An 11,299-nucleotide genomic window follows, 5' to 3' on the forward strand; every position below is an offset into this window, starting at 1 on the left:
AATATTAATAAGTGAATTTTTCTAGGTGACTGCTGGATTAATGAGAAAAAAATGGCTTTGGAAGGAAGGCTTCAAGGGTAATTCCTGGCCGGTAAAATCAATAACCCTTGTCGATGGATTCTTCAAGACATTGACTTCAACTGGAAATCCAAACCTCGGTATCTATGCAGACAAGGACAAAGCAAAGTTAACTTCAAGATTAATTCCGACAGGAACGAAACATGGCCAAGTTTGAGGGCACCCGCACTTCCCTCCTAATTTAATCGAACTTCTCAAACACATTTTTGTCAAGCCCACGTAAATATTGTATTTTATTAGTATCATCATGATTCTGAAAAAAACTGTTTCATATTCAGTATTAGTTAGATATTCGACCATTCATTCAAATTCTTTTCCATGTAATACTAGGTAACCAGTACACAAGACATGAAGAAACTACATGTTGCTGCCGAATGGGACAAAGATGTAGATCCTTCAAAAGCTTTCGTCATTGATGGACAGTTTGCTAATGGCGAAGTCAGAGCGGCATTCAGGTAAAAATTACGGTGTAATATTTAGCTTATGCTGTACACTTGCTAGACAGGGTCAGAATACAATTATTTACTTCTTTAGTACAAGCCCTCAATCATTTTCACAAGATGCTTTCTACAGCCGTGAGAAATATTATGGTTATAATTACAGATATGGCGAGAGGGAAGTGTCCATCATTGGCAAGCTAATTGACAGTGGTGTGGAGGTGGAAACTAAATGGGCTGCTGACAAGAGAATCTTTGTCAATGTTCACTACACACTTGGGAATACCAAGTCACTGGCAGCTACAGTGCAGACGCCATTCCAAGGCTGGGAAAAACAGGATGCCACCTTTACCTTCTCCATCACTGATCATGAAGTTGAGAGTCGCTTTTCTGCTACATGGAGGAACACACAGCAAATAGCACTTACTGTCACTGGCAAGGTAGAACCTGGACTCTTTACCAATGCTCTTTCCACCAAAGTTGCATTCACAAGCACCTTTGATAACTATGAGCGTATCTCATTCTCTCTGGATCACAATATGGTTGATTCCACCATCAAGACTCAATTGGAGGGTGCCTGGAACCAAGAGAAAATGGAAGGCAACTTCCAACTCACTCCTAACACAAATGGTGTAGATGCTCGAGCTACCTTCACTTCCCCTGTCACAGAGAACATCCTTGTGGCATTGCATCATGAGTTACTCAATAAGCAATTGTCTACTACATTTGAAGTGAAATATGGACAAGAGATCTCTACTGCTACTGCCACGGGTCACGTGGACCTCGGTGATGTGCATGACATCAATCTGGTGTTTAAGGTTGACACCCCTGTTTCTTTGATCCCTGAGATAAATGCCAATCTTAAATACTCTCTGAGTGGACAAAGTCTCAATTTGATAACTGAAGGTAAAATTGGGGAGAAGAAAATCATGCTTAATGTAACTGGCCAGAGGACTGTCACTGGTGACACTACAGACATTTCTGGAGATGTGCGTTTCATCACTCCTTTCACCTACCCTCTGACAGCATCTCTCAAGCACACCCATGACACAGAGCACTTTACATCACAGTTTGAGATGACAAGGATGTGGTCTACATACGGTAGTGTCAAGGTGCATGCTCAAGGAAACATGGTCTCCAAGAATGATGTAGAATTCAAAGTTGATGTTTCTAGCCCAGTAAGTAAGGGTTCAATCGCCTTCAAGCACACTGTTACTAACACCAAGATGGATTCCTTAGTTGATGTCATTTTCAACTCTGAACGTATTCATGTGTCTGTGGGTGGTCTTCTGGATGTGTCCAGGAGCTTAGCAAACATTGAAGCTGAAGTTACTTCCACTTTCAGTGGCCTAGATGATATAAAAGTCACCATTGATAGCAAGAAGGAGGGCAACACAAGAACCTCCAACATAGTCCTCATGAAGGGAACAAAATCTGTTGTAATTGATCATACCATTCTCTTCAATGATTGGTTCAACTGGGGAAATTCCTTCATTGTAAATGGAGTCTACAAATTAGACAACAAGCAGATGCATGCTGGTTCTTTGTACAAACACCAACTTGAGTACATGTGGGATCGCCAACTTGTGCAATTCGAGGGAACTTTTGACAAGAGGATCTCTGGAAATACCCGTCAGATTGATGCACAAGTCTCCCTTTCCACTCCTTGGACTGAGGACATGAAACTTGATTTACATCACCAAGATGATGGTGTTGAATACAAACCAACCCTTATCTTTGAGTACAGGCCTGGAATGAAGATTGAAGTTACCTCTGTTCTGAAATGTGACTCATCATTCTTATACATTGCATCCACTCTTACAACACCATTCTGGCAGCCACTGGGATACAAACTCAACATTGAATTCCTGCCAAGAAAGACTGCCACTCTTGTTTTAACACGTGGAGCCAACAGAACTACTATTGACATCACAGGAAACTATGAACAAGGAAAGATAGATGGTGAGTTGCATATTGATTCTACATACCTTACCAAACCAGTTTCTCTGGAAGTGTTCTATGACATCATTTCAGCTGAAAAGAAAGTGAACTTGGTGCTTGATTTTGACAAAAGGTATGAGATAACAGGAACCATTGCTGGTCACCTTAAACAAGCTAAATGGTCTCTTATAACTGAACTTCCTCTTGAAGCTGTACAGAAACTTGGTTTCAGTGGTGAGTACAATGTTGAAGTCATGCCCTTCACTGCCCATACAGTATTGGTTTTCAACACCCAGAAATACCAGGTAAATAGCAAGATCAATGCAGATGAATTCCAAATCAATATGGATTTCAATGGAAAAACCGGAAGTTTAGTCAGCAGTTGGAACTACCAGGAGAGCTATGCTGATGTTGAAATCGACTTCCAATCACCATTTACAACACTGGACAATATGTCTGTCTCAGGAATGTATGACTTCCGTAGTGAAAAGAAAGTGACCCTTAAGATGACCCGTAACTCAAAGGAAATCAACCTGTCTGGGCGACTTGAAGGACAAACCATTGTTTTCGAAGGCACAACTCCATTCAGTGGATGGGAAACCCTTAAGGCCTCATTCTTCATTTCCAGTTCTGCTGTTAAAGCCTTTGTGTCCAGGAATGACCGTAAGGTTGAGGTTACAGGAACACTGCACATCAGAAAAGTCAAGGGAAAGATTAATCTCACCATTAATACTCCATATGCTGGCTATGAAACCGTTTCTGTTGACACAAACTACAGCTTACAGGGCCAAGTGAAAACAGTGGAGTTTGAAGCCAAATTTGGCTCACAAGAACTCTCCTTAAAGGGAGACATCAAGACAAACAACATTTTAGCTCCTGAGATGACTCTCAATATCATTACTCCATTTGAAGCTACAAGAACTCTTGGTGGAGAAGCTCACTGGGACCTGAGAAACCTTGTCAAGACTGCCGAAGTGAAGGCTTTCCGCAATGATCGCCACTACCACTGGCAGCTAGAGACAGCTGCTGATAGTCCCCTAAAGGGTTATGCCAATTCCAAGATCACAACTCCCATTGCTGGATGGACAACAGTCAGTTTGGAAGGAAACTTTGATTTCACCTCCATGCCTTACAGGGCACTTTTTACTTACAACAAAGAAGCAGTTATCAGAACATTTGAAGTACAAGTCAGTGTAGCAGAAAATGCAGTATCTGGTGAAATTACAACACCAATCTCTGGATGGGAGAAGATTGCGTGAGTGGCGACTATTCTCTGGCCAACAACCTTCTGACCGGAAATGTGGAGATCACCAAGAGTTCTGACAAATATCATCTCAATGGGGATATTGCTTTTAATACTCAGAAGCCTAAGGTAAATATTGGCATCAGGACACCTCTAGCAAATGCTGCTAATATTGAGCTGGTTCTTGATGCTAATCTAGTCGATACAGAAAAGAATTTCCATATTACCTTCAAAAGGAATGACATTACTTACTCTGCAGATTTCACAGGCCAAATTATCTATAAGACAGGATTCATGAAGCTGCATACAACTTCGCCCATTCCAGGTTTTACATCCCTGGATGTGATGCCAAATACGACTTTACTGGAGATGTGAAAAATGCTGAAGCCAATCTTATGAAGGAAGGAAATAACAGCATATCTCACTGACTTCCACAGTCTATGACAACAATTTCCATGTTTAAGTGAAACACCATTTGCTGTTTTGAAACTGTGAAGATGGATGGTGATTACACATACCTCAATAATAAACACAGTGTCTCAGCTTCATTGAGAAGAATAGTCTGAAGTATAACTTCAATGCTGAGATTTCCCTCAATACCAACTCTGTTACCCTGATGCTGACACCCCCAATAGTAGACATTAAGCATGTTGTCATTAATGGCAATTACCAAGCCATTGAGAATGGAATGGAATGCTCCCTTGTTGTTGAAAGAAACCAGGATAAGTTTGAGTTGATACTCGTGGATATTTCACACCCAAGAAATCAGACCTCCACCTCTCACTAGAGACACCTGTTGAGGGCTGGAGGAAGCTACAGCTGGATACCCATTATGATATTATCTCTGACAAGAAGTCTGCTGAGATCTCTTTCCAAGGAGATTCACTGATGAAAAAGCTGTATGTTGAGGGTAGCTATAATCTGAAATATGGATCTTTTAAGGTTATGACTCCTATTGAGGACTTCAGAGTCCTGGGTGCTGAATATACACTAAACCTTGATGAATACAACAAGAAATTGGATGCTTTTGTTAAGATCAGTCAAAATTCCAATGAATGGGCCTTCGAGGCATATGGACAGTACAGTGATGATAACATTGTTATAAAGTTCCAGACACCATTTGAGGGCTTTGACACTATTGCTGTAGAAGGCAACCTAAATTATGAAAACAGATCGGGAAGAGGTGTCATCCTGTTTGGTCTTATAAGTTTACCACCAGCATTACTTATGCAAATGACAACATGTCCTTTGAGCTGACGACTCCCTTTGATGCAATGAAGACTGTGTCCCTTTCAGCCCAGTACAGCTGGACCAGCCAAAAGAGCTATACTCTAAACATCATTACAATGACAAGAACTTCGTTCTCCAGCTCTCTGCAGCTCTCTACAAGGGCCTCTGACATCACCTTCCAGGCCGGAACTCCTTTCAAGGGTTTCCAGAACACTTTCATTTAAATTAAGTATGATGTTGATAACAGAGAGGAGCTCCTTGCATCCCGTGTCAGTGTAGATGATCACAAATACAGCTTTTGTAGGTGGATTTATTGAAGACAAGCTAGCCATGTTCAAGTGGAAAACCTTAACTCTCCTTTCAGTGGCTGGACTGATGCCAAGTTTGTAGCAAAGATTGATCTTTCCAGTGAAAATAAAAACATGAAATCTCCCCTTTAGAAAGAAGGAGACCTTAAAGCTATTGCAGTCTCTGGCAAGTTCATTGGCAGTACATTGGACTTTAATCTGCAACTCCTTTCAGAGGGCTCAATAATTTCAACGTGTTTGGATCTCTTAACCGGTCCAAGAGTCTCTTGAAATGAGAATGATGAATGATGCAGGACAAGTATCTTTAGCTGGCAATTTCAATTCCCTCAGATTCAACATGAAGACTCCATTTGAAAGAGCAGAACAGATCTCCTGGGAGATCACCAAGACTGGTGAAGGCTCCTACAATGCTGAATGGAGGAGGAATGATAATTATGCAATACTTACAATAGAAAAGGACACAATTAAGCAATCCTTTGATTTGAATATAAAGAGTGAATTTCAGGGATGGGAGATCCTGGCTCTTACTGGAAGACTGGACGAAGGGACAAAACAAGCCTACCTCAGTGGAGCCATTAATGAACAGAAGATCACCATCTCTGGATCAGGTTCTGTCAGTAACAAAGTGAAATACAGTATGACAATTGAAACTCCCTATGAAAATTACAGGGAAGTAAAAGTGCAACTTAATTATGCAAAAAGAAAGAACACAATGAAATTGGAAGCCTCTTCATCCTCTTCTGATTTCCATCTTCTGTGGTCATACTCAGGATCAGGCCTCGAAGCTCACCTTTATTGTACCTAATTCACAGCAGAACACTGAAATCTCCATCAACATCGCCCCTACTCAAGGAAAAATAACCATAACATCACGATTTGAACTTATCAGGGACTACCTCCAGGAATACCATGTTAATCTTGATCAGTATGTTATCACTGCTGACCATATTATCAAGCTGAATGGTCATGAGGTTTTCAAGATGGAATTTGAGAGGAATGCTCCTGAACAGAAGGGACACCTAGAAATTCACATTCATGTTGCAGAACGCCACACAACCATCCACTTCCATCGTGAGGGCTTTAGCAAGCTTAATTTCCTGTTTAAACGTGAGGTACCCCAGTATGGTGAAAAACACTTCAAGGTTGACATAACTGGATCAGGAGCATTGCCAGAAAAGGGTGCACTTGATATTGTTGTTGAGAAAAACTTTCCGTGAACCAGCTAGGGGCCATCAATGCACGTGTTGAAGTAGACCCGGGCTAGTTCCCAAAAGAAAATTAAATTAGAGGTTTCTCCTAGACGCAGTAGATTATATACATTTAACCTTGAATATAATGCAGACCTTCAAAGCCCACAGCATGGAGATTCACATTGGGAATTTACAACTCCTAACCATTCTACTTCTCCATGGAAAAATATTCTGGAAATTGGAATGTTGGAAAATCCAAATGATGCCACAATAACCTTCACAATCGGTGATATCACTTATAATGCTAAAGGAAAAACTTACTCTTCAGGAATCCACCATGATACTCTCTTCAACAAGTCATCAGCTGAGAACATTTACCTCCAGTGGAAATTTGAACGAGATGGCAGCACTAGAGATTACTTCCTTAAGCTTGGCCGTGATCCAAATATGGAATGCTGAAGCTGAAGGGAACATATTGATATTGCTCATGTGGATATTGAAGGAGGCCTCAAGGCTGGACCATTCATGCCAATGAGTTCCTGTTTACCTCTATGTGGGACAAGTCTAATGGTGCAGTCACTGGAGAAGGTACATTTGATTATGGAAACTATCATGGCTCCCATCGCCTAGTAAAGTTTGAACGAAATGCAGAAAGGAAATCGGCATCCTTTGAATGGTCAGCAACTTCAAATATTCCCCAGTACAACTCTGTTTCGGTTTCAGGAAATTATGACTTTGACCACAAAGTTGTTATCTTTGTCCTCATAAATGCTGATGGTAGAGAATCTAAAATTGATGTTAACATTGCTGATATCAACCCCACAATATCTCGTAATACAGCAATGATTTCTATCCCACTCCTAGGATCTACATTTGAAAGAACAGAACTCACTGTCAGTCATGACTTTAGCCATCCAAACCGAAAATCTATCTCAGCTGTTGCAAAGTTTGGTCGTTCAGAATCCTTCATTAATGCCAAGTGGAACGAAGTGATGGTTTTGAAACCCTTGAAGGAAAAATAGAGGCCAAATCTAGATTCCTTGGAGATATTCTAATCAACGTCAGGTATAACATGTCCAATATTGCAGATGCTTATGCTGAAGTTGACTATTCAAGAACGACAACAGATGGTGACAAAAAGGAATTCAAACTAAACTGGACTAGGAAATCTACTGATGACCATCTTGAAAATGAAAATGATCTTTGACTCCAACTTTGAGACCCTGTCACATGCACGTGCATATGCCAATGCTGAGTATGGTAAACAATTTCAAATTGTTATCTGGGCTGGATTGGAATGATAAGAAAATTAACCTTACCCTTGAAGTTCGCAAAAATAAGATTTCAGGAAAGCTTACCACACCATTTGAAGGATTTGAAACAATAGAGGTAGACCTGCAGTATAAGCTTACTGGTAAGGACAAGTCAGTTAAAGCAACATATCAACGGGGAGAAAGGAAGGCTAGCCTCAATATGGAGTTGAGCATGAAGGGTAAAAAAGGTTCCTTTAATGTTGATCTTAGTACACCTTTTGAAGTGGTGAAAAACCTTCATATTGATGGTCAGTATGAAATAAAGTGGCTCAAGTTAATACCAAAGAAACGATATTCACATGAACTTCAATGGAAAGGCTAACATCAAGTCAAGTAAAGCTTCCTTTGACATTTCATTCACACCTCCCAGCGGACAAAATATCAGGATAGCTGCTTCATATGATGTACAGGACTTCATTGCTGGTACAGGAACTGAGGAGAAAGAACTAGCTAGTCTTTCACTTGAATTTGAAGGTAACTCATTGGACTTCAGCCTTCATGGCTTCCGCAATGATGACAGACTCTATGTGATGATTCATGGGTCTTCCTCCTTTGCAGTGCTCAAGATGTTCCATCTCAAATTAGATTCTGAACTGAATACTCAGGCAAGGGATGGCACTTTTGAACTCACTTTCAATGATTTTAAATTCAATGTAAGCAATCACTTTGAAAGACGAGAAGACAATGGTTATTACTTTAGAAGCAAGATTGAGTCGACACTCACTCCACTCCCAGCACTGATCATTGGTCTTGGGCGTGAAGGTGAAGAACGTATCATAACCGTTGGTTATGGAGAGGACAAAGAGATTACTTTCTCTATAAAAGGTAAGAACAACTTCCTTTCTGGATTTTCGGGCAAGGTTGACATTCCCTCCCTAAATTATGAAGGAGTGGAATATGATGTGGATTACAGCTTCCCAGGTGATAATCACCTCCAGATTCATGTCGAGATTGACTTAGACGAAAACGAGCAAGAAGTGGAGGCAACATTCTTCCTGGATTCAGAAGGTATCAAGGCTCGCCTGACATCCACTGTACTGGGTGACCATTCCTTGCGTGTTCGTCGATCAGTGTCCCCTGATGGCTTTTATGCTGAAGCTGGTCTTGATGATTACAGCCTGAAATTGCGAGGAGGCTTCAAGAACGAAGATACCGCACGAGGTGTACTACTGGAAGGAGAAGTATTTGGTAATAGATTCCTTGTTGACACCTTATTCCAGTGTGAAGGAAAGCGATATTCTGAGGGTAAACTTATCATCCACACTCCATTCCCTGGCATGGAAAAGATGGGTGGCCTATTCACATGGTCTAATGCAAACAAGAAAATCATGGCCCATGCTGAACTACATCTTCCTTCTTATATACCCACCTACAATTACTGGTGAGATTAGCCTAGACCTTAAAAAGAAGATTCAATGGTTATGTCACGCTTGACGTAGCTGGAGAGGAATTCACCCTGAAGTGCAATCTTGCTGGTTCTTCCATTTCTCAAGGTTATACAGGTTCACTTGAATTCTATACTCCATTCCATGCTGTATCACATGTTATGTTGACAGGCGACATAAAAATGCAGGCATTGTCCTTCCTTGACATGGAAGTAAAAATTGAAGCACCTTTTGCCACACATGACCTTAAACTGAAATACCAGCTTAGTGCTGACAAAGTCTCTGGGGAAGCTTTCCTTGAGTCAACAAGGTTGTATAACACCATTCAGCTAAGCCTTAATCTTGAGGGCCTCAGCACTGGAAATGTAGAGGTTGACTTGACTGTCAATGACAACAAGATTAATGCACATTACATTTTGGCTCAATCCACCTTCAAATTCGACGTGACAACCGTTATTTTTAGCAAGGAACGCCAGTTCTCCATTGAAGCTAAGTATCCATCTCTGGAGAGCCTCGAGGGTGTAGTTGCTGTTAGTCTGGAAGGTGAAAAGCACATGGTTTAGTGGAAGCCTGAACATCGTTAACAATCGTATCCAAGGAGCCCTGGATTTGGAATCTGACCTTATTCAGCGGCCACAGAAACTGATGTTCGACGTTTCCAAGCCAAGTACTTCCTATAAACAAGCTCATTTAAAATCATTTTCACTAGCAGTGCCCCTCATTCCTTCTACCTGGATTTGGATCTAAGAAGTGGGCTTGAAGCTACTGTAAAGATTGATACACCCGTTTTTTCCAAAAGTTACCACTCCCCTGCAAGTAACCCTGCTGTTGCTGGAATCACCGTCGAGACCCCCAAAGGAACACACAAGGTTCAGGTTAGCTGGCGCCAGACTCGTAGAATGCCATCTGACTGGATTGCTTCCCTAGAGCTGATCTCTCCATTGCTGCCTGAGAACTACCTCTTCAGTGTTAACCTTGGAAGTAAACACATCATGGCTGAGCTGCAGACAGGGAGCATAAAGCACAATCTTGAAGCCAGAACCTCAATGTCTAACTATGGTGGTGATTTGTCTCTCATGATTGACACACCCTTTAAAGATATCAATAAAGTTATGTTTGATGCCTCACTCAACTTCCAGAACAATGTTGAACTGTATATCACAGCCAAGTTTGCCAACACAGTCAATTCCTTCCGGTTCAATTTGGATAAGGAAAACAGGAAGCTAATTAGCATTGTGGAATCTCCATACATTCCAACGGGAATGGCTGAAGCTGAAGCTATGCTCACTGGAAATACAAATGAGAACATGCAAATGAAGATGACTTTGAAGAATGCTGAAGATACCATCTCTGGAATCCTCAATATTAAGATCAAGTCTTCACAGAATATCAATACCAACCTCAAGATTATTACGCCATTCAAGGGTTACAAGAAGATGAACTTCGGTGCCCGCTACCTTAAAGATGAAGTGACCAACATTTCCGTGTTTGCTGACAAGCCTCTGAAGTTTAAGGCAGATCTTCAGTTTGGAAACACCGAGGATGCCGTGGCAACCAACTTGGTTGTTGAAACTCCCATTGAAGACTTCGAGAGGATCGAGGCTGAAATGAAGGTTCCCCTGTACAGGTTTGCTCCGAAGGTGATGCTGACTCTCCCTCACAACCGTTACGGATTTACTGCAGATTACGGCAGTGACTCTTTCTCTCAGAAGTTATCTGCTGGCGTGACGGTGAACGAGGAATCATATGACGGATACTACTCTCTGAGGACAAAGGCGCCCTACGAACTGGCTTACGGCTACAACTTAGCTCACTTGGCAAGCACACGATTCCATCTTAGAACCGACTCGTCATTCTTCTCTGTGTTTGCATAAATTCAGTGTGATTTGCTTGAGGACACGATATGTATTTATGCGTAATTTACTAACTACATTAACGGCATCTAGTCAGATCGAAACACTTCATTATGCTATATGAACATGACAAAACCATTCCAGTTATATTAAATAGTTACAAGGATATGAAATTGTGCCTAAACTCATCAATTTTGACAAGTTTACCTTTTATGTATATAGATAATCATGATTGTGACATGTAGTACATTAAAATTTTTTAAACAAAATATAAAAAGATCTAGTTATTTTACCAACATCCACCATTAGCCACAAATAGGC

The 11,299-nt window shown here is 41.1% G+C and overlaps 1 protein-coding gene and 1 pseudogene across 2 annotated transcripts; both read left to right on the forward strand.

Annotated features, from left to right (window-relative positions):
* The first annotated feature begins 414 nt into the window (after positions 1-414).
* LOC119585891 lies at positions 415-11,249 on the forward strand. The gene is made up of 2 exons (XM_037934620.1): positions 415-533; positions 682-11,249. Exons 1-2 carry the CDS (start codon positions 427-429, stop codon positions 3,713-3,715), a joined length of 3,141 nt encoding a protein of 1,046 aa, XP_037790548.1. The 5' UTR covers positions 415-426; the 3' UTR covers positions 3,716-11,249.
* Positions 4,254-11,249, forward strand: LOC119585890 (annotated as a pseudogene). Its single transcript, XR_005229911.1, has one exon. The product of XR_005229911.1 is annotated as a beta-1,3-glucan-binding protein-like (transcript).
* Positions 11,250-11,299: the final 50 nt, after the last annotated feature.

This window comes from Penaeus monodon, chromosome 20 (genome assembly GCF_015228065.2).
Source record: "Penaeus monodon isolate SGIC_2016 chromosome 20, NSTDA_Pmon_1, whole genome shotgun sequence".
NCBI classification, from domain to species: domain Eukaryota; kingdom Metazoa; phylum Arthropoda; class Malacostraca; order Decapoda; family Penaeidae; genus Penaeus; species Penaeus monodon.

Coding starts and splice junctions, on each gene's coding strand:
- LOC119585891 (XM_037934620.1), top strand. CDS start 427: ATGAAGAAACTACATGTTGCTGCCGAATGGGACAAAGATGTAGATCCT. Junction 534..681: donor GAAGTCAGAGCGGCATTCAG/GTAAAAATTACG, acceptor TTATAATTACAG/ATATGGCGAGAGGGAAGTGT.